The 25,070-nt window shown below is 33.9% G+C and overlaps 2 protein-coding genes across 5 annotated transcripts; one reads left to right on the forward strand and one right to left on the reverse strand.

Annotated features, from left to right (window-relative positions):
• Positions 1-3,634: 3,634 nt before the first annotated feature.
• Positions 3,635-4,258, reverse strand: LOC127240975 (agamous-like MADS-box protein AGL62). Its single transcript, XM_051259849.1, has one exon. It carries the CDS (start codon positions 4,256-4,258, stop codon positions 3,635-3,637), a length of 624 nt encoding a protein of 207 aa, XP_051115806.1.
• An 8,383-nt stretch (positions 4,259-12,641) lies between these two features.
• LOC127240846 (putative late blight resistance protein homolog R1B-16) lies at positions 12,642-24,603 on the forward strand. 4 transcript variants are annotated; one of them, XM_051259683.1, is made up of 4 exons: positions 12,642-12,939; positions 20,887-21,047; positions 21,399-24,221; positions 24,314-24,603. In XM_051259683.1, exon 3 carries the CDS (start codon positions 21,461-21,463, stop codon positions 24,206-24,208), a length of 2,748 nt encoding a protein of 915 aa, XP_051115640.1. In that variant the 5' UTR covers positions 12,642-12,939; positions 20,887-21,047; positions 21,399-21,460; the 3' UTR covers positions 24,209-24,221; positions 24,314-24,603. The 4 variants fall into 4 exon arrangements, 3 of the variants coding, with proteins under 3 accessions (XP_051115640.1, XP_051115639.1, XP_051115641.1); XM_051259682.1 differs by having other exon boundaries at positions 20,887-24,221; XM_051259684.1 differs by lacking the exon at positions 12,642-12,939 and adding an exon at positions 14,402-14,444 and having other exon boundaries at positions 20,887-24,221.
• The last annotated feature ends 467 nt before the right edge of the window (positions 24,604-25,070 follow it).

Consider the following 25,070-nt stretch of genomic DNA (forward strand, 5'->3'; position numbering starts at 1 on the left):
TTAACACGCGTCAATTTCATCTTACATTGCAGAAGTCCATTTTGGATTCTTTTTAGCTTCCCAAAAATATGTAGGTTCAAGAACAACAGGGTCATCAATTATCTTCTTCGAGTTGCAATGTTGGGTCTTGATCCGGTAAAATAAAATAAAATAATAAATAAAATAATCTACTTGTACGGTAAAGATAAATGTAGCATAGATGAAGTAGAGTCATCTCCTCAGGGAATTAAAAAATATTTTATTTTCGATTGTTTAATATATAGATATTATAAAAGGAGGGTTTTGGAAGTTGGAAATAAAAATAAAATAACAAACTAAAAATCTACGGCTAAAGGATAAACTCAATAAAAATAAGCTTTCCGTCTATGAATGAAATTGACAATTTGGATAGTGGATTTGATCATCCATAAATATTTAATTTAATTGGTTTCTAAATAAATTAGTTATAATTACCGACACGTGCCTAATAACCAACTCTTGCTTAATTTCTCGAGTACACCACAAAGAATTTGCTAGTCTAACCGCCTTGCGAACTAGAGAAGCCTGTTTCAACTTAAAAATTACTTATGCGGAATTGTTTACGATTTATTTCGTGATTTCCTAGTGGTGCCTACCCCTAATTACTACTTGAACCAATTAAAACACAATTACAGATGCCTAATTTAGTTTAGCAATTAATCTTTAATCTAATTGAAATAACGGGCCACAATACCAAACCAAATGATATATTATTAAACATTAAAATCAGAAATCATACAAATACTTAGAACCAAGAAATATCATAACATCAAAACAAAATCTAATCTCACAAATCCATACTAAGTTTTTTCTTTCACTCTTAAAATAGAAAAGTAACTACTCGCTAATCATACGAAGAGGAAGAACAAAGAATATAAAGATAAACATCATCTTAAATAGATTGGATTGATGGGAAGAACTCAAAATCTTCTTCTTCTTGTCTTTGCATGATTTCTCTCTTGGTGTGTTCTGCAAGGTTTTCTCCTCCTTGGATCTGAATGTGCGGCGCACCCCTCTTGTTGTTTCTTTTATATTTGGCTTTTAGGCCTTTCATTAATTTTATATGTTAGCACATCTCAATTATTTCACTTTTTCTACAAATTATGTCAAATTTGATATTTGTCTTCTGCATAAAACAAATAAACAATAGGTATGCTATTTCTGGCTATTACATCCTCTATAAAATGCACATCTATGCTTACTAGAATTTTCTTAGCATATGATTGGAAAACTATTGTTTTTGAGATTGTGCTGTAACCGATGAAGATCCCTTCTCCGAATTTTTTATCAAGCTTGTCCCTTTAGTTAACCTATTGAGGAAAAATATGACAATGTGTGCTTCTTTTGCCCAGCATTCTTTTGGCAAACTTTTCTCAAACATCAAGCATCTAGCCATCTCCATTATGGTATGATTCTTCCTCTCACTGACTCTATTTCATCGTGGAGTGTATGGAGCGAGTACTCCTTGCCATTAAGGGATCTCAAACTTCAAAATTTGCAACCACCTTTTATTTCAATCCATTGCTTGAATTTTCGAAACACACCAACAACTTTTGATAAGAATTTTTCAAAATAGATCCAAAAAATTTAGAATAACCATCACTGAATACCAAGAAGGACCTACTTCCATTTAATGATGGAGTTTTGGAAGGTCCACCTTAATCTTTGTATATCAACCCTTGCTTCTAGTAGCTCTAAGTTTTACAATCTGGAATTTTAGATTCAAGATCAAGAAGACCTTAAGCCACATCCTTCGTCTTCTAGTTCAACACAACTCTATGGTTGAAATGCCCAAGCCTTTTGTGCCAAACTTCTGCATTAGATATATTTTTTTAATTTTTTTATTTTTGCGAAAAAGGCAGTTTGCAGAAGGTTGATGAAAATTCCTTCTCCTTCCACTTTATCCACTAAAGTTTCTTCAAAATCAACTGTGCCTTTCTGACTACTCTGCCAACATCTTCAGAGTATGATGAGAACTTTTCAACCCTCCAAATTTCCAGAAAGCATCGCGAGTGATGCCTTTAATTCATAAACTCTGCGTCTAGTTCTTGGCTTTTCAATTCAGGATGTTCATGAACATCAACGAAATCCCTCAAGAATTGGATGGTCTAATTGACAACTTCCATTTGTTTTGAGTTCAGATGATGGCGTCCAAATTCAGCAGCCAGTTGGAGGAGCTCCTAATTGCTATGAGACAAAAACGCAACTCATATCATATGTGTTAGACACTTAAAGTAGATGGAAATTAATGATGGCTCGGCCAGCCATAACTGCAAGAATTGAAATCAATTAAAAAGAAAACCTGCAAGGATGACAATATCCCTCTAGAAGAAACCTTTGATCCTACTATGCCAATTAACATGGTCAATTTCCATTTGTGTTTTTGGTGATTTTTTAAGTTTTGAATTTTATTTTGAAAAGTTGTTTGCATGTAATTTGCTTCACATGAGATCCGTTTTTCGAATTTGGAAAGGCGAAAAAAAACTTTTTATATGCGAGAAAACCATATATTGTTAGGATATCATGAATTGCATCATAAAAAAATGAAAGAAGTTGTTCATTGACATGTTTGGTAGCATGACTGGTTTCAATTCCTTGAAAGAGAGGAAAACTTGAGGTGTAAAAAGGTGATTTTTGTGCAATTTTGCAGCTGCCATTCATGAATGACAGCCAACAAATTAACTTCAGTATCTTATTATTCACATACTATACATTTAACAACAAAATTTTAACAAGGCAAAAACTAAATACACAAAAAAGTAAATTACTGGATAATTAAGTGTTTGTTTATTTGGTAATTTTAGGTTTTGATTTTAATTTTTGGTTTCAATAAAGGGTTAGATGTATTTTCATAGAAAATAATATATTTTGGAACGTTACAAATTTCTATAAATATTATCAAAAAAATAGAATTATATATACACATTAATCAGTTAATATAACTTATACATTTTAACTCATAAAAATTCAACAATTCATCGAAAAATACTATTTTTTATATTACTTGCACAATTATCATTCCTAACATAAATAATAAATTCACCCAAAAATATAAAGTGAACACACCCTTAATGTCACTGATAAAATAGTAAGAGGTCCGAAATTTGGCAATGATAAAATTATTTACCTATAGTCATGTTTGAAAAATAGTGGACACGAAAGTCTAATCCATGATTGCAAACCTAATGTCTAAATACACAATAATTGAAAAACAAAATGGTTTGGTGAGCTGCTTGTGTATTTCTAAACCAAATATCAGAACTCGATGAAGTCAGTTGCCCTACTGAAGTTGTTGGATAGTACAGAAACAAGATAATCAAATAACTTAGCAAATACGGTATGAATTGCTTGATTAGTGCTGTGTCTGCACAATATATTTGGAGAGAAAAAGATTTCTTATATTATACCCATTACAAGACTCCTGCAAATATATAGAGATAGAAGAAAAATTCTAAATCCACAGTAGAATAGAAGAAGGGATATAGTTGACTTTTTATTTTAACAGATATATTACTATTTTTCCATTTTTCAGCAAAACAAAAACATTAAAAGCCTCACACAATTATTTTGGAACTACTGAGGCACAATAACAACTTTAACTTTCACAGCAATTACTTCAAGCTTGATTGTTATTGCTAGTATGATCATACGAGGCCGTACTGCTTTGCCCCTGTGAGGAACCCACATATCGTCGATCCATTGTGGTATTAGCAGGGTTTTTCATTCGGGTTTCCAGACTTTTCCCAAATGTCTCCACATCGCCTCTTAACTGGCCGAGTTTTTCGTAGCTAAGTCCTTGCACGCTATCCACTCCTGGTGGCATAATCTTGTCTTTCTCGATGTCGTCCTTCATTTTTGCCAACTCCTTTCCTTTCTCTTTCTCTGCAGCTATACCTGCCTCAAGCTCCGCAAGGGCGTCAAGTTCTGTTTGGTGCATCGATGCCAAGTACGGGTCTGGATTATTTTGCGTAGCTTGTGGGATTTCATAGTTATTTATCACGGATGTTATATCAGGAGTCCCAAACGAATATGCCTTGTTCGTCGGGGAGAATACAACCACACCAGCTTCTGCGCCGGTCAGAGTGCCGAGCTCACTGGCTTTTTTAGATATGCCACTGTAGCGCTTCGAAAATGTGACCTGCAGATTACTTTGGTTTTCGATCTTAGTTGTGCCAGTCTTTCGCCGGCCCTGGCCTCTTCCTGCATGAGATTCTTGAGACCGATCATCAGAAGGATCCATAGTAAAAATTGGTAGCCAACAAAAAGATACAAGAGATGGAGTTGACACACTAGAAATGTTTTCAACTCAGGTATTTATAACCAAAACTATGGTTTCTTGAGGAAATTTAAATTTATGTTTCAACTCCATAGTTTGCATTATGGAGATTCTGCATAAATTTTGCATTAATACAATTTTTCCAATATTTCGAAATAAAATCTTGGGAGTTGTTTTTTCATATTTTGAAGATATAGTTTTAATTGTTTGAAACTATTCGATGCATAATGCTATTGTTTTAAATGTACAAATAATCATTAGTTTATTGTCTAAAGTATTAAAATTGGTATTTCATCAGGAATAATTATACATTACATATATCATATTTAACATTTTTTTATTAAAATGATTTTGATCAAAATGAATAAAAAAAAAAACCAAAAAGAAGAACGGAAAATTATAAAACCAATTGGTACAACTATAAGTTGGGTAACTCTGATTTTAATTTTTCTTTTTTGATGGAATTTCTAAATCAACGGTAGAATAGAATTGAGGTATTTTCTCTGGCAAACTAATTTTGAAAAAGTTAAAAGAAAATAACTAAATAAATTTCTTAGGGTATAGTATTTGCATAAAGTTCTTAATTTGATATGTAAAAGTTTGAAGGGATCGGAGGCAAACTTATGCGAGTTGTGTAACCTCAAACATTAAAGTATTATATTAAAATACAGAATCATAATAATTTGAGTTTTAGAATCTCCCATAATAAAAATCTGACAAAAACACCATCACATTATAGGGTTTGTTTTTCCACAATTCCCAAAAAATACATTTTCTCAAAAAATTAATTTATTACACACTTATTATTTTTATATTACTTACATAATTCTCTATATTTCACTTAAAAAAATATCTTTTCAAATAATTTCCCTGAAGAAACATATTTATAGCCTTTATCAAACAAAATTTATAGCTTCTCTTCAAACAATTTCAAATAAAAAAATATCTCTTCAAACATACTTTTCATATAAATTTTCAAAAATAGCTCCTATCAATAAATTTTTGAAATTTATATATTCAGATAATATATTTTTAGGGAAGAAGCACAAATATGCAAATTAGAGTTGTGTTTGCCTTTATATTTACACTTACGCTTTTGCCCTAGTCAATTGAAAAATTATATTTTTCAGTTCAATTTAAAAAAAAAAAAAAACTGGTTCTTTATTTTTTTTTTTAATTCCACAACACCTAGTCACACAAAAATTTGAATGTCATTTTTTTTCCGAGAAAAACTCGCAAAATCAAAACGCTAACCAAAGACATTCGCTACATTGCATATCCACGGGACCTGTTGCATGAAAATACTTTGAGTATCTTATTCATATAAGAAATTAAGAAATATTGCGAAAAACAAATTCACAAAAATAATATTAGTTAACACTCAAAAGAAGAAGTAGTGATAATTTATTGAATATGAGTTTATATCCGAGGGCGAAAAGATATATGTAGGAGAATCGATATTTATACGAAACAATAGTTTTCCGTATTTACAAATGCGTATTCTCTTAATAAAATTGAAGATCAAATTGTATGTATTTCTAAAATTTCATACAATTATTAGCGTATCTAAGAAGATTATAATTTTAAAATTCGGTAAGGAAATATTAATATGCGATCTTAATAATAGAGAGATGCGCATGTAATGAATTTATTTTTTTTATTTGGTAGTAATGTCATTTATCGATACAAGACAAGTTTTAAATCATTTAAGATATTCACAAAAAAATATTAAACTTTAGTATGGTACCAAATTTGTGAACAATTATATAATATGATAGACATCTATATATTAAATGACAAGAAAAATGTTGAAGTGTTATATATATATATATATATATGTTACTGTGTGTGTGCGTGTGTGTGTTAAACCTTTGAAATAAGAGAAAAAAATTTGAATGGTACAAATTTGTGGACTGATTGAAAAACTTTACAAACTACAATAATAATGTTAATGATACTTACAAAATATAATGGAAGTTGTATAAACACTTAATCCAAAGTGTTAATAATACAACGTTGTCCTAAGACGGCAAAGCTACATCATTAATCTTCGTAATACTATTGCTTCAACAATTTATATGATTTCATACATACAAGGTTTACTCCATCTAACATCATTTTAAAATTTAATTATTAACAAACCTATTTTTCTAAGGAAAAAAAATAAGTGAGTCTAAAGTAAACATACAAAATGCAAAACCTTTTCAATGCTCCCAAGACGAATATATATGAGATCGAGTTTTTCATCAATGCTCCCGAGACGTAGATGAACTTGTTGTATCTATAAGTTAATATGTGAAAAGCTTACCAACTTGTCCGAAATATATGAATGATTTTCTATATAAAAAAAACAAAAAACAAAAAAAATGAATAGGTATTATCATGGGATTATTCGTTCAATTGTGTTTAAAATATAAGGTAAAATATATGATATAATTTGATAAGAGTTAAGTGCCAATTATGAGGATGACCCGGTATTGCCAAACGATAAAAGTATGTAAAAGATATGATAATGAAAGGTTGTTGTTGAAACCTGATTTGGATTTAGTTGTCTACCCAACCCGAAACCAAAGCGAAAAGACTATTTCAATTAGTAGAGATTCTTTTTGGCCATCTTAATTAAATAACAAATGGACTTAGGGTTTATGGTGTTTAGGAGTGCTTATATACAGATAGTTATAGTTCTAGCCGTATTGAATAATTCTAACCCTCTGAATCAGTATAATGAAATATTTCCGATTCCTACCGGTGGATGTAGGTTGACATACCGTCACATCACCATGTAAAACATCCATGTTCTTTATTTGCTTTGTTTTTCGTTTTCTCATAACATGTGGTATCAGAGCCATATATGATTGATTGAAGATGTCTTCGTATAATTTTGATCTGAAGAAGTTTAATAGGTCGAATGACTTCATGCTCTAGAAGTTCAAGATGAGGGCACTTTTGGTTTAACAGGGATGGACGGCTGCGTTGGATGGAGAAGACAAGTTTTCTAAAGATATGAAGGAGGAGGTGAATAAGGAGATTTTGACAAAGGCTCATTTCGCCATCTTGTTGTTAGTTACTGATGAGGTGTTACGGAAGGTTGTAGATCAGACGATTGCTTCTGGATTATGGGATAAACTGTGTGAGAAGTACTAGAAAAACTCTCTCACGAACAGGCTATATCAAAAGCAACGACTGTACACCCTCCGAATGTCTGAATGTACTCAGGTAAAGGACCATCTCGATGTCTTTAACCGTATTATTCTTGATTAAGGGGTTGAGGTTAAAATAGATGATGAAGATCAAGCTCTAATTTTACTGTGTTCACTACCTGATTCATATGAGAATTTTTTGGGTACTATGTTGTATGGTAGAACTACAATTTCTGTTAATGATGTGAAATATGCTCTTCTGTCTAAAGAATTAAAAATAACAGTTTCTGGGGAAGAGGATTCTGGTTCAAGTCTATAATGGGAATGAGATGTCGCGTTCAAAATCAAAATCCTCTAGCAAAATTAAGTGCTATCTTTGCAAGAAGAATGGATGCATTAAAGGGATTGTGCATAGAGGAAGAGAAATATAAAAGTTCAGTCTACAGTTCTGATGATGGGGACCTTGGTGAAGTTCTGATAGTATATAGTGCTAGTACTGTTGATACATGGATTATGGATACCAGTGTTTCTCACAATATGACGTTCTTTCGTGATGTACTCACTTCTTGCAATGAGTGGAGTTGAACAGTGAAGTGAGGTGATGAGGGGGTTCTGGCCACAAAGAGAAGCGAGATAGTGCAAATAAAATTGTACGACAGTACTGTTAAAAAATTTGACTGCTGGTATGTTCCTGAACTCAGAAAGAATTTAATTTCTCTTGGCACCTTAGCCAAGAATGGTTTAAAGTATTATGGTAAAAGTCTTGAAAGGTGTTCTGGTGCTGACGAAGGGAAAACTACAACATGAAATTTATTTTCTAAAGGATAGTTTAGTGATTGGAATGGCGGTGATATCCCACTCCTTGGATAAACATGATAACAGGACAAATCTTTGGCACCATTGATTGGGTCACATTAGTGATAAAAGGTTGTCTGTGTTGAGCAAGAAGGCTTTACTTGGTGAGGATGTGACAAGTAAAATTTAATTTTTTGAGGCTTGTGTAAAAGGAAGCAACGCAGGGTGAAGTTTAGTTTCGGTCATCACACTTCATACGTAATTATGGACTATGTTCATTCAGATTTATGGTATCCCTCTCCGGTGAAATCGCAGGACGATTGTTCTTACTTTGTCACTTTCATAGATGATTACTCAAGAAAAGTCTGGTTGTACTTTCTGAAGACTAAATATGAGGTGTTTGGGAAGTTCAAGGAGTGGAAGACCATTGTTGAAACACGAACGCGTAAACAAGTGAAGACTCTAAGAACTGATAATGAGTTGGAGTTCTGTAATACTTCATTTGATGATTTCTGCAAGAAAAAATGTATAGTGAGACACCGCATTGTATGACACACATCATAGAAAAATGGGGTTGCAGAGCATATGAACCAAACCTTCATGGCGCGTGCTAAGTGTATACGCATATTTGCTAGCTTATCTAACCAATTCTGGGCTGAAGCAATTAACACTGCTAGCTATTTGGTTAATAGATCTCCATCAACTGCAATTGACTTAAAGACTTCTCAAGAGGTATGGTCCGGTAAACCCTCTAATTACTCTAATCTAAGAATATTTGGATGCCCTGCATACACTCATGTGAATGATGGTAAACTGGAGCCGAGGGCGGTAAAATGCATATTTCTAGTATATTCAATAAGAGTCAAAGGTTATCAATTGTGGTGTAAAAAAGGTAAAAATCATGTTAAAGTTCTTAGTAGTAGAGATGTAACCTTTGATGCATCTGCTATGCTTGGTTAGAGTGGAGGTTGTGAAAGTATTGCAGGTACAAAAGATTGTGGTGCTGACCAGAAGGTGGAGTTTGAGACTCTGACAACATTGTGTGAGAGGAAGAGCAGCAAGATAATATTATTGATCAATCCGATCAACTAGATCAGTTAAAAACTCAAGGAAAACCGATTGAGAAGGAAGCTGGTGAGACTCGTACTGGGGTTATAGATTCCATAGCAGCTAGAAAGAGAAAGAGAAATCTTCAAAAACCAACTAGGTTTGCAGGATGTGTCAATACTTGTGACATGGATTATGTGGCTTATGCATTGGCGGTTGATGATGATCTTGGCTCTGACGATCCAAAGACATATAAAGAAGCTGTGACGAGTAAAGATGCAAGAAACTAGATTATAGCAATGAATGAAGATATGCAATCTCTTGAAAAGAACAAGACTTGGGATTTTGTTACACTACCAATAGGGGTGAAGCCAGTGGGATGCAAGTGAGTCTTTAAAAGAAATGAGGGAATTCCTGGTGTTGATTCTGCTAGGTTCAAGGCAAGACTGGTGGCAAAGAAGTTTTCACAGAAAGAAAGAATCGATTACCATAAAGTCTTTTCTCCTGTGGTGAAACACAAAACCATCCGAGTTCTTTTGGCAATGGTGGATACTTTTGATTTGGAGCTGAAGCAGCTTGATGTAAAATCAACATTCCTTTATGGTAATCTAGAAGAACGGATCTACATGTCTCAACCGGAGGGGTTTGACAGTTCTAAAAAGGACAAGGTATGCTTGTTAAAGAAATCTATATATGACTTAAAAACAGTCTCCGAAGCAGTGGTACAAGAGATTTGATTCTTTCTTTGTGGCTAGTGGTTATACTCATAATCAATTTGATAATTGTGTTTACTCGAAGAAAGTTTCTAGTGATTCATTTGTGTACCTGCTGTTGTATGTGGATGATATGTTAATTGCAGCTAAGAATATAGTTGTAATTAATGACTTAAAGGCTCTACTAAAGGGTGAGTTTGAGATGAAGGATTTAGGTGCAACAAAGAAAATAGTGTGTATGGAGATCTGGCGTGATAGAGAAGCACGACGGCTATGAGTTTCTTAAAATAAATCAATATATTACAAAAACTTATTATTTTTATATTTCTTACACAATTCCCTATATCTCACATAAAAAAATATCTTTTCAAACAATTTCACTAAAAAAACACACTCTATGAATTTCCAAAATTAGCCTCTATCAATATATTTTTGAAATTTAAATACTCAAGATAATACTCTCTTCGTCCGCTTCTAAGAGTCACATTTACATTTTGCGTCATTCTACTTAACATTAAAAATATTCTTACATTTGTATTATTGTTTGTAAAATGTCCTTGTGTTAGTATTATAAGACACTAATGGAAGTATTTTTGCAATTTTTCTTAATTTGTACTATATTTTGATATAATAATTAATATTCAAAGATCAACATACAAAACGTAAATGAGACCGTTAGAGCCAGACAGAGGTAGCATATTTTTACGGAAGAAGCACATATATACAAATTAGAGTTGTATTTGCCTTTATATTTACACTTATGCTTTTGCCCTAGTCAATTAAAAAATTATAGTTTCCCATTCAATTTCAAAACAAAACAAACAAATTGCTTTTCTATTTTTTAATTTCCAAACGCAATCACACAAAGATTTGAATGTCATTTTTTTTTCAAGAAAAACTCTGCAACATCAAAATGCTAACCACAGACAACCGCAACATTGCATAACCGCGGGACCTTTTGCATGAAAACACTTTGAGTATCTTCTTCATATTCGAAATTAAGAAATAATGCGAAAAACAAATTAATAAAAAAAAATAATATTAATAACACTCAGAACAAGAAGTAGTGATAATTTATTGAATATGAGTTTATATCCGACTGCGAGAAGATATATGTAGGAGAACCGATATTTATATGAAACAATAGTTTTCGGTATTTACAAATATGTATTCTCTTAATAAAATTGAAGATCAAAATGTCTGTATTTCTAAAATTTCATACAATTATTAGCGTATCTAAACAAATTATGATTTTGAAATACGGTAAGAAAATATTAATGTGCAATCTTAATAATAGAGAGATGCGCATATAATGAATTTTTTTTTTTATTTTTATTTGGTAGTAATGTCATTTATCGATACAAGAAAACAAGTTTTAATCCATTTAAAATATTCATAAAACATGTTTGCGTTATTTTTTGTATTTTAGGATTTATTTATTTTTTTGTAAACTTAAATTTTTATGTTAATGAAAAATATTGTTTAGACATAACATAGGGGAAAAATTATTTGTTATTTCATTATAAATTGCACTAATAAATGTTAATCTCACTGAAAATTTTTAAACAACTTTGATCATGTAGAATATAAAATTAAAATTTTTTGGTGACATCGTTAACTTACAACGAAAATTGCTGACGTAACTTGTTGATATAGAACGAACACAACAATGTAGGATGGTATCATAGTACACGAAGGTGTTGCTTGATTTAAAAAGCTAATTAAGCTTTACAAATGTCTTTATTAATTTTATTTTGAATGAAACTAAAATTGATTAAATTTTTAATGAAGCCAAATTTGATTAATATATTTTCCAATGGGAAGAAAAATATTATTTTGCACTAAAATATATCAAATGAATATTTAGTACTCCATCCGTCCCATATATCATATCCACGTTGTCGTTTTTGTCCGTCCCACATACCATGTCACTTTTCTTTTTTGTAAAATGATTACACACTTTAATCTCATTTTAAATTTTTTAATTTTTTTTTAATTTTAATTAAACTAATTAGTTATCTTAATTTTAATTTATAATTATTTATATTATAGGATAATTATTTTCATTAATACATTTTTAATTATCTATTAATTACTCCTACTAAAATACCGTGTCTACAGTGTAGCAGACACGGTATCTGGGACGGAAGGAGTATTGAATACAATATCTTTCAACAGTGAATATAAAAAGAAGTACATGCATGTCGTCAATTGTGCAGATTCCTTGAATATTGTGTCCTTTGTGTAAATATAGATACATATTTTTTAATGGAGTTTTTTGTTTGGGGTTGGATTTTGAGTTGGGATTTAAATAGTAAAAATTTTGAATTTGAATAGTTGTATAATCTGATATAAACAGGCGATGATGTGATATTTTGAATGTAAAATTGGTTTTTAGTATAATATAAAAAATAAAAAATTAATTGTTTGATTTGATATTTTTAAAGAAAAAAAGGAATGAACAGTGTATTTAAAATCTAATCCCCAAACAAACACACCCTAAGAGTAACAACTAAAATTGCCACCACTTGAGATTGTTTAAGCTAAAATTGCCACCACTTGAGATTGTTTATTTATATTAGGTGGGAACCTTCTACTATAATTCTTTGCCCATCATACCTAAACCATAAATATACTTTCAATCATGTAAAATGCATCCCCTTTCTCACTATAATTCTTTTAAAAGAATGCTATTATTTCGTCCTATTGTTTCTGTCATAAGCCAGCAAAGGATTCTTCAATTCTGCTAAAAACCCTTCATTCTCTTCTTGTATGTATGCCTAAAACCCAGGCCACAATCTTCCAAGCATTTGAAACAAGTTTGATGCAGATTTGTATTGGTTGATCATCGTCTCTGGTAAGTTCTTTGAACCATTCATCTTAAACAACAAACAAATCGACGTTCGACCATCAGATTGTCTGAAGCTCCCAAATCAGGATACAGGTTAAGGTACTTTGACCATTTAACACAATTACTGCAGTTGGTTTGGAGCTCTGTCTATGGACAATTAGGTTACGAGTAATTTATAAAACCTATTCAATTTATATATCGATCTTTAATTAATCTTTGTTTCAGAACCTCAAGTCTAAGCAATATAGCATTTCATGTTCATCCAATACTATGGATATAATTAATCTATTTTAGTAGCAAAAAAAAAGCCCCTTAGTGATTTCATTAAGGAGTATGTAATTTAATTGAAATGAGAAAGTCAAATAAAACCAAACATAAGGTTTCTTTAAGGTCTTTAATCGTTTTGAATATTCAATACCATTATAGTATTCAATATTTTGTTTTTCCATGGCATCTAGATGTTAGGGCGTTAAATATTTTCTTTTTTTCTTGTTTCTTTTTTATTTTCTAAATTTGTGATTAGACTCTTTTTTCTGTTAGAAAATAACCATGAGAATATAATAAATTTATATAAATATATTAAAAAAATAATCAATTAATTTCCGAGTTGTGGGGATATCTTTCCGCAAAACATATGCGCTCCTATAGTGCCTCCATTTTATATTGTGAAGCTCAATGCTGAAGCTTGTAGGAGTACTATGCATCCAAGTCCTGTTATCAATAGTATTTTTTCAGCTTGACCATACAGTTTTTGGGCCGCCGATCGCTAGAGTTCTGCCTTTAATGTCTATAGATGCTTGTTTTACTCCATCTGAAATTAAGACTAACAAAACTATTGAAAATACATGGCCTGGCCGCCCTCAAACATACATTCTCCGAATCGGGTCACCAAATTATATCCTTTCATATTCCCGTTTTTATCTTGATTTTCTCATATTTTGCTACACTCTGGTTGCCAGCATAATATTTCAAAAGATAAAATGGTAAATGCCTCTTAGGTAGGTGACACCCCGATCTACCCGGTGGTGTGGTGCGTAGTGGGTTTAGTATGTCTAATACTTAGAGCTCCAACAAACAAAACAAGTCAATAACTGATTGGTTCCGGAGATGCAATGAAAGATAGATTCTTGCTGGAAATCAATGCTGGTTTAATTCGAAATTTTCGCGGATCTAGGGGGCATCATTGAGGACCATGGTCGCATCTAAAACCACCACATAATGTGTGTCCATTGGTATGTTATCACGCGGCGCTTGCGGATTTCTAGCTCTGACGGGTGGTGGTACATTGTTATTTCTATTGATATTTGCGGGTGGGGCTAACCCTTGTTGAAATGCTTGATTCTGTAGTACTTGTGTATGTTCTACCCTATACACGGGATCCCTTAATTTGTTCATCCTTTGTTGCATAGTTTCAGAGTTAGGATGAGAATGTCATTTATCGCAGGTGGCTCGGGCGCAACCTTCAACTGACGTACATGTAGCATATTTGGAAGATTTGTGTTAACTTTTTATGACATTTCCTGTTTCCTTAAGTTTCTCTTGAAATTCCTTTGGGCGCGGGCACTTATTCTCGAAGCATTTCTTCTTTCGTGGTCCATGCCAAAGTAAGCAATAGACCGTTAGATTTTGAGATAGATGATGGGACAATAATTATCATAAAACTCTGCCATCTCATTCAATTACATCCTTAAGACCAAAGCCCCGGAAACGACCTAAAAAATTTGATGTTTGAAGTTTAGGTTTTGGTTTTAAACTGTGATTATTGTGTGCATTGCGTTGCAACCCAAAACTTCTCATCATATAATAAAATTTTTCTCATGATAACTAGTGAGTGCCAGGTCAAACATAGGGCATTTTTGTAAGGTAAAATTCGACTAAAGATGAAGGCATGCATATGAACCAAATTGAATTGAGTATGATTTACATTGCTGAATTTCAATGTGACTTGAACTATTGTGCGAGATAAAATGACTTACGTGTTGTACAATTATTATTGTGTGCGAAAAGAGAAAAACCGACCAAGAGGTGGATGTGACGGAATGCGATATATGTATATACTTCATGCGTGAGAATGTTGCGTGAGAGTAAACACACGAAATATCTGCATGCTAATGCACCTCGTGATTTAGAGATTATTTGATCTATAAGTACTCTGAAAAGCTACATTAGTCATTGATTATTGCGTTGATGATCTATTTCTAGATGCATGTTTTACTGTCCTGCGAACCGTTCTTTTCGACATTCACGACTGATAAATCAATTAACTAGCTTGCCACCTACCTTCTAATGTATTTCTAAGTCAATTTGTAAGCGAGTCGCTGCTTTCGCAAGTGCCTGAAGTCTACGTAGCATCATGATTTCCTTTCGAATTCATTTAATTAGATTCAGTTAGGTGACGTATATGCGTCTTAAATCTCACTATCTTAAAGTAGTTCGCAGGCTGATATTTTGAGTTCATGTCATCCATGGGTGGAGGTGCGATGAAAAAATTTGATATTTTATTGTTAACGTATTAATAGAATTTAAACATCGTGATTAGCTAAGAATTGAACTTTTGAGTTAACTACATATTGAATGCTTGTTATACTAGAAAGCTTGTAAATTTATCTAAGTACGAAATTTAAATGGGATGGGCGGCGAGCATGCAGCTCCTGTCACGAGTGTTGCCGAGCATCCGCATCTAGCGTCCAAAGCTCCTTACAGCTTCAGCTCTCTTCCAACGAAGCGCGATTTCTTTTATTGTGAAATATTGATAAATGAGCTCAGGTTTGGGTCTTATTTATAGATGCCGACCCATCTTCTAGAAGGTGATGTCTACCATTGATAGCTAGAGAATTAACTTCCCACCGTCCAATCCCGCAGATACTAAATTGTGATCAATGGCCGAGATGGCTTTTGACACGAATTGAGACTGGAATACTGGTCAATCCAGCCCCCTTCTATCATACAGTTGGCCTTGCCTTTCTTTCTTCCTTCCTCTCGTAACGCGGCTATGTGATTTAGCACAGGGCTTGGTTGCTCGCACAAAACTTCTTTTAAACATAGAATTTTGCCTATTTTAAATACTCCAAAATCACCAAGGCACATCAATTAATACTAAAAAGATTCAACGTATATTTTCCAGGCAATTTTGGCACAAATTCCAACAATTATGTGATGCATCTTGACTAAGTGAGAAATCTAATTGTTCTTTTTCTTTCCAGAGACTTTACAATCGTCTTGGGTGTTCAATTTTTCCACAGAAGTTAACCATATTTTGGAGTGTATAGCCTTATGTTTGCTTTTGTCAGCTTCAATTGAGTGTCCATGTTTCTTGAAAGGCTTTCTGACCAAGTTGCCATTGGAAATTTCTCTGCTTTTGGTCTTTTTCTCATTTTATACTATCCTCTTTGATATGGATTCAAATAATTAGATCTGAAATTTATACTTACTATAATTCATGCTTCAATCTCTGCTTGAAGTTGCTCCAACTCGGGGTATCTTTTCGATTATCACACTTGTGATAAACTTCTTAGGTAGCATCATGTACTTGTCGATGACATAGTGAACTGTGTAATGAAACTCTTCAACTTGTTCAACAAAAGAATGCCCACTTACCATTTTATAACCGATAAACCGTCACAAAAGTCTTGGACATGCCATTCTGGGACTTAATCACATGAGCTTTACAAGCATTGGTCTTTCCATGGTTGATGGTGTTTTATTTCGCTCTTATAATTGTAGGACTAAAAGGCTTGTTTCTGGATCCTAAAAAAAGGATTGGTAGTTTTTAGAGAAAAATCTGCATCAACATGCCCAAGCCAACAACCTCGATTTATGTAGATTTGTCTAGATAAACAAACAGCGTTTGTATGTGGCTTTGTTGCATATATGGATCGTAATTATACATAGTACGATATATACATCATTTTATGAAAACATGCCAAACTTTAATGTTATAGGAAATGTGAGACGTGTGAGCTTTGCCTATAAAATAAATGAAAGCAAATTAAATCACACATGAGCATCAAACCAACCCAAGCAAACTTTAAAATAAATTGAAAAGAGAATAATATAATATTATATATGATTATATTGAAATACGTACACGCTCGTGTACTAGTGAGTGGGTGAAGGAAATTGAAAGCACAAGAGGACAAAGTGCATATACATATATATGTGGGTTTGGAAGGGAAAGTACACGGCAGTGTACTTTGAGTTTTATTAGCAAGAGAGGTATTGTGATAGTGATATAAAGTGTATATAAATATATAGTAGGGAAGTATGTGATAAGTGATCACATAGTGTGCGTATATGTGACACTCCGGCCCGTAAGCCACACTAAGTCGAGCATATCAGGATCATAGACTGGCCCTACAACTCTAGAGTTCTTTTAATAGGGCTCCCGAAAAGGAATGTGCGTATTCTTGACATGAGTAGTCTGTTCAATCCATGTACGCAAAGTCGAGCACATCGGGATTGTAGACTGGCCCCATAACTCTAGAGTTATTTCAGTAGGGCCCCGGAAAGAAATGTGCGTATTGTTGACATGAGTACTCTGTTCAATCCATGTACGCAAAGTCGAGCACATCAGGATTATAGACTGGCCCCATAACTTTAGAGTTCTTTCAGTAGGGCTCCCGAAAAGGAATGTGCACATTGTTGACATAAGTAGTTTATTCGATCCATTTAACCTATAGTCAACTTCCGATGGCCTAATACTGGCTCATCCACACACAAGAGTTGGCCAAACAATGGCCCAACTCTCGGGGTATCAAATCCTCCGCCATTTTACAATGGAACGTCCATGTTGCACCCCAAGAATCTTTAACTTCTAGGCCCGTCAATAGTCCGGTCAACGATTGCAAGCTATCGCAGATCGGCTCTGATACAAACTGTGACACTCTGGCCCAGAAGCTATGCGAAGCCGAGTATGTCGGGATCGTAGACTGGCCCCATAGGTAATCACAAGTCCTTCGAGCGCAGTTCTGTCCTCACTCACGCGCACCCTGGGAGACTTTTTAGGGGGTCACCATCCTCAAATTGCTCTAGAGCAAGCACACTTAACTTTAGAGTTGTTTCAATAGAACTCCCGAAAAGGAATGTGCACATTGTTGACGTGAGTAGTCTATTCAATTTATTGAACCTATAATCAACTTCCAATGACCTAATATTGACTCATCCACACATGGGAGTTGGCCAAAACGGCCCAACTCTGGGGGTATCACATCCTCCCCTAGGCCCAACTCTGGGGGTATTACAGTATATAAAGTGTGTGTAATGTGTGTGAAGAAATGCAAGCAAAATAGGAAGAGCATAAGAACAAGAGAGACCAGAGATGAAAGAAAAGGAATGCTTTATTATGACTTAATCTTATGTAAATGAAAAAACCTACACAATATTTATAGACCTAGGACTCAACGGATAAACATTTACAAGAGCTAAAATCGGAACTGAAATGACTACAAATAAACACCCGACTTTCCTAAAGTTCAGGCCCAAGAAACATTTTATTTATAAAATATGGTCAAATTATACCAAATGCGGGATTATTTCAAACAAACTCCCCCAAAATCCTGATGCGACTTTAAATGAGCTTCATCTCTACTCCATAAGACAGCAATATAGGTAGGCTCCTTATCATCCAAGGCTTATGGGTTGGTTTCTTCTTCCAAGAATGTCAGGTTGACTTTCGCCTTATCCGGCTTGCTCCTGCACTCAGATGTATGATGCCTTATCCGGCTTGCTCCTGCACTCAGATGTATGATGCCCCAGTCTTCCACAATTGTAGCATTTAATGTGGCTCTTATCTTGGCCACTCCTTATATCTGAGCCTATGGCATTGTTGCTATTTTTGCCCCTTTTTTTGTTATTTCAATTGTGTCCACACTAGCTGCAATTCCTTCAAACATCTCGTTTTCTCTATATGTGCTTTGGTGATGAGTAATTGACTCTCTCCAAGAGAGATGGGCTTCCTTATTTGCGCACACTCCTCATATACCTTCAGTCGCCTTATTGCTTCCACTACAAAAAAAGTAGTATATTTGTAACGGAATTCTGTTCCTAAAGTTCACGTAGCTAACGTAATTCCATCTCTAATTCCGTCTCTAATATCATTAGTAACGAAAAAGGTAAATTTATGAACGAAAAAACCTCGTTACAAAATTGATAATTTCTTATAGTGTTCCTCAAACGGCATACTTCCTAAGTCACAAAACTACTCAATAGTTTCTTTACCAATTCCTGCAATAATTGGATAATATTTGTTAGGTAAATAATTGAATAGTTTCTTTACCAATTGTGCATCGTCCAGCATCGCCTTGAGGCTGGAATACTTCGCCGACATCCGCTTAGCTTTCCCTCGAACTCACTTCTCAGTGTCTGCAGACGCACCATCTTGACACGATCTGCTCCAACGAACCTAGTTTTCAAACTCTCCCAAACCTCCATTGTTGTCTTCCTTGGTGCGAGTTGCAATCATAGATCCTTCGGAAGCATCTGGAAAAGGAGCATCTTTGCCACCTTATCCTTTCTTGTATTTACAGTCCTCCCTTCCATCGGTTCAATAACTTCCGAAACACCTTAGGCTTCCATGATCGTCTCAACTTTAATCGACCAACTTGTGTAATTTTTTTATGTTAACTGGGGATAGACAAATGTCACCCCGATGTTGTCTCTCACCCCTTCACCCTCCGACACAATCAACATCCTATTGAACCTGGGATATTTGGGCATGCAACGTTTATAACAGGTTACGCCAGGCATCACGCTTTAATACCACTTGTGAGCTTTGCCCAGAAAATAAATGAAAACAAATAAAATCACACACGAGCATTAAACCAACCCAAGCGAACTTTAAAATAAATTTAACATGAAATAGATATAATATTGAAATACGTACACACTAGTGTACTAGTGAATGGGTGAAGAAAATTGAAGGCACAAGAGGACAAAGTGCATACATATATATATATATATAGGTGGATTTGGAAGAGAAAGTACACGTCAGTGTACTATGAGTTTTATTAGCAAGAGAGCTATTGTGATAGTGCCATAAAGTGTATATAAATATATGTATATATATGTAGGGAAGTATGTGATAAGTTATCACATGGTCTGTTGTATATAGTGTATGTATATATATGTGTGAAGAAATGCAACCAGAATAGTAAGAGCAGAAACAGAAGAGAGAGCTGAGACAGAAGAAGATGATTGTTTTATTCTGACTGAATCTTATGTAAATGAATAAACGTAGTATACAGTACTTACAGACTTAGCTAAAATCGGAATTGAATTGACTAAAAATAAACACCTCACTCTTCCTAAAATTCATTCCCAAGAAACATCTTATTGAGATACTTGGTCAAATTATACTAATGGCAGGATTATTCCAACAAGACGATTAACAATTTCTTAAGCTATCTATCCACTAATCTAGTCTAATTTAGTACCAAAAGCTCTTTAAGCCCAATCTTAATGAAACACTAATCAAGCCTGAAACAATGACAAACAATTTTTTTTTTTATTTACCTGTATAATTTCTACTCACCGATTAACTAGTTTTAAGAATTTTTAAATTCTGATTTCATTGATTAAATCTATCGAATTTTCAACATTTTCTTCATTTTAACGTAATCTATAATTGTTGTTCTCTACCATGATTCCAACATTTTTTACTTCATCCTCATTGAACTGAGAATTGTGCTTCCTCTTTTCATGCAAAGGAAAGCTTTGATTGTGTAACTTGCAGAAGGGTTTTTTGTTTGAATTCCTTCGTTTTTCTTCACGGGCATGCAAAAATTCCACGAGCAGTTCAATACATACGATGTCCAAGTAATTGGATTCTTCATTGCAAATACAATATGATCAAATTTTGAATCCAAATATTTAATTTTATTTTTCAAACAACTCAGTTGTCTTAACTTCTCTATATCCCCTCATTTGGTTGATATAATGAAAATTCTTGCAATGTAGTATAAAATAAATTCGGACTCCTTCATTTTCAAAGACTTGTACTCTCATATTATTATTTGGTGACAAACTCTGACCTTTTAATGTTCTTTACAGAGAACTTTAAAAATATCCCAAGCTTTCTTTGAAGTACTTGCACCAGCAACCTTCTCCGGAAATTTGTCTCTAAACTTTGGTGTACATTCACAAGAGCCTTTTCATCGACATCATATCTTCAACTACAATCTTTGAGGGTCTCCAAGTGTGAGAAGTTCCAAGTAATTCCTTCGTACTGATGCTCCATATTTCATAATTGTCTTTAGTGAGCAGTTGAACTTGGAGAGGATTGCTATAGATTTACTATTTGATATATACAGAGTTTCCAAACAATTATTTAATTCATTTTAAGAAAATAACTTTATACAAAGGATAGCAAGTACTGATTTTAATAGTGCACAATAAAAATATCTAGGATCACAAAATAGAGTGATTAAAAGAAATGATCCTAGACGTTTCATCTCCTTATGCATTTCTAGAGAAAGGGCACAAAACTAAAGAACTAATGAGATATTAATCAATAAAAAACAAAGTAATAATGAAAATATTAATCAAGTTTATTATTCCAACAGGCAACTGCGGATTTTATTTTCTTTGAGTGCCAGCTGAGATCAATTTTCAAAGGGTTCAGGAGATGGCTGTAGCTGCTTATGCATCACTGGTATCTTTAACTCATGTCCTCGACAATGTTCATTATCGTGCTCAACATCTTCACCTTCACGTGGACATAAAGCAGATTGAACATCTTCAGGAATGTGTCAATTTCTTGTTAGAACTTGCTGAAGTTCACAATAGAAGAAAAGGCCAGAAGATAGAAAGTTTGTGGAGGAAAATATCTGAAATTGGCTTTGAGATGGAAGAAACTTTTGACTTACATGTTGTGAGTCAACTTCAGAATCGAACTCAGGGAGAAAACAATGATATGGAGTATATACCTTTCCATGAAAATTTGGACAGTATAATCCAAAAGATTCACTTCATCAAGAGAGATCTATTGATGGTTCAAGAGGTTGTAGAGGAGGTTCATACCAAAGCATATGTTCCTGGTGGTAGTTCTTCAAGTATTGCTGCTTCTTCAAATGCCAAGAATACTATTGTGGGACTTGATGAACACGTAGTCAAGATTAAGGGTGAGATAGCTAGAGATGGGGTCAATCTCCAAATTATCCCAATCGTTGGGATGGGAGGGATTGGAAAGACTACTCTTGCCAAAATAGTTTATGAAGATAAATATGTCATTGAACGCTTTGATGTACGCATTTGGCTTACAATTTCTCAAGAGTATAGCGTCGATGAGATCCTTTCTGGTCTTGTTAATGATGGGAAAGTTGAAAGGCGTGGTGGAAATTTAGAAAGACCGGGAGAAGTGTTTCGCAAGAAGCTATACGGTAGAAGATACTTGATTGTTATGGATGACATATGGTCTTTAAAAGCTTGGGATGATTTAAGGAGATTCTTTCCTGATAATAGAAATGGAAGTCGGATTATTATGACCACTAGGCTGTCACAAGTGGCTGGTTTGTTAGGCTCTCATGACCCTTATTCGATGACATTTCTAGATGATAATACGAGTTGGAATTTATTTTGCCAAACTATCTTCGGAGAAGAACATTGTCCTGATCAAGAATTGGAGAAAATAGGAAGGGTGATTGTGAAATGTTGTAGAGGACTTCCGCTAGAAATTACTGTTATAGGGGGACTGCTTGCAAATTCTAGCATGAAGAAAGAATATTGGGAATCTGTTGCTGAGAATGTAAGTTCCTTTGGTAATGCAACCGACGATGATCATTGTCTAAAGGTACTGCTTTTGAGTTACAATGATCTGCCTTTGTATCTAAAGCCATGTTTCCTCTATATGAGTGTTTTTCGTGAAGATGATAATATTTATGCCCCGAAACTAATCAATTTGTGGGTTGATGAGGGTTTCATAAAAACAAGGGAAGATAAAACTTTGGAAGAGCTTGCTAAGGAATACTTAGATGATCTTGTTGATAGAAATCTACTTTTTGTTTATAAGCGAGACCTTATGAATAAGGAAATAGTGTCATGTGGAATTCACGATCTTTTGCTAGATCTATGCTTAAGTATATCTAACAAAGAGCATTTTAGCCGAGCTCCAAAAGTACAAGAGATCAATGTGGAATATGGGGAAGAAGTATGTTTCTTATGTGGAGATTCTGTGACAGAAGAAAAATGGAGTAATCTGCCCGAACTTGTTCATATTCCGCCATTCGATTCACAAACTAATCCGTGTCTTTGCGGCGCCTGTAAAGCGACTTACTCACATATTAAGACACTAAGAATGGCCAAGGTCTTGCATCAAGATTTCTCAACTAATTCACTTGTGCAACACACCAAATTACGTACTATGTTTCTTACACTCGACAATTCTTCTGCACCATTTATATCACCTTCCACATTACAGTTGCTATGGAACCTTCAGACATTGGCATTAGAGCCCACTTTTTTAGATGCAGTGGAGCTGCCACCCGAAATATGGGAGATTCCACAACTTAGAGTTATTGAAGTCAAATATGTGGTGTTTCCCGATCCTCCTGAAGCTCCTGCTGGAGAGAAAGATTTTTGTCTGCTGAAAAATCTACAGGTACTTTCCCGTGTATGGAATTTAATGGAAGTGGATGAAATTCTTGGCCGAATTCCGAACTTGAAGCATCTTGAAATTCAGCAGGATTCATTTTACAAATGGCAGATAAATCCTCCATGCAATATTGCCATTTTGCAAAAACTTGAAGTGTTATATGTCAAAAACTCTTGTCAAAAAATCTTCTTTCCAAATTCACTCAAAAAGTTGATCCTGAAGAGTTGCAAGGAAATTTCTTGGAAAGGTATGTCGAGGGTTGGTTCATTACCCAATCTTGAGCATCTAGAGTTGCGGTATAGCACAATCGGATTCAAATGGAATCCAAGTGAAGGAGAATTTCTTCGATTGAAGACATTGATAATTGTTGGTAGTCATTTAACACGATGGAGAGCTGATCATAACCACTATCCTCAGCTTCAGCTGCTTCGCCTTTATGATGTACCTTCATTGAAAGAAATTCCTTTGAGTATCGGAGATATACCAATGTTGCATACGATTGATTTGGATGGCCACAATAGATCTGTTGTGTATTCGGCATACAAAATTTGGAAGGAACAGCAAAGTATCGAAAATGATACCCTCAAGATTACTGGCATGGGCGATAACTGGATAGAGGACTCCATAAGTGAGTTCATGGCCAAGGAGAAAGAAGATGAAAATGAAGAAGTCGAAGCTGATGAATCCAATTCTGAAGACGAAGATGACGAGTCTTCATCTGAAGATGAAGATGAAGATGAAGATGAACCAGATGAATTTGAGCATGACGGCGAAGATGATTAGTCTAGTATCTAAGGTACTTTTGAAGAAGAAACAACCTTTTCTTTGGTGTTACTTAAATCATTCTAATAATTTGTTCTGTGCCTTCTAACTTACTAATATTTTCAGGGTTTCCTTTGGTAAGAATACAAGTATATATGAGGTATGACAGAAATTTTATTCTCTGGAATGGAGTTAAATATTTTAGAGATTTGAGAAGAGAAGATATTTACTGAGGCTTGATGCATAAATTTACTACTTTTGACTGTTGGTTGTTATTCTCATGTAAACAAAAGATTCATTGTGTTATATGTCTGGACAACTTATCATACAATTGGTTGCTCAGCAGTCACTATTCACATCTTTCTTGAATTAGTTTTGTAATATTTTCTTAAACTTTTTTTGTTAGCATTTATCAATTTGAGGATTCCTAAACTGGGGTGTGTTTATCCGTGGATTTTAGGTTTTGGGTTTTGGGTTTTGATTTTTGAATAGTAAAAAATTGAATTTGAACACTTGTTTGATTTAATATAAATAAAGATTAATATGATGTTTTAAATGTAAAATAAATTTATAGTATAATGTTAAAAAAGAAAAATAAATATTTGATGTGATAATTTTTTTTTAGAAAAAAAAGAATTTAAATAGTAAAAATATGTGATAAAAACCACAAAAGAACACAACTATAGTGTTTAGTTTATCAGAACCAAGAGGGAGACATCATCGTATATGAACGTTTGATCATTTTAAGTAGTTACTTTATTCATTAGTTTCACACAAATCAACCTTAATGAATCTGCTGTTTTAAATAGAAAATATGTGTACGATGTAGTCTATTAAATGGAAAATATAGAGGGAGGTTTATTCTTCCACCAAAATTTTCTGA

This window comes from Andrographis paniculata, unplaced genomic scaffold (assembly GCF_009805555.1).
Source record: "Andrographis paniculata isolate CXL003 unplaced genomic scaffold, ASM980555v1 Contig80END, whole genome shotgun sequence".
In the NCBI taxonomy this organism is placed as follows: domain Eukaryota; kingdom Viridiplantae; phylum Streptophyta; class Magnoliopsida; order Lamiales; family Acanthaceae; genus Andrographis; species Andrographis paniculata.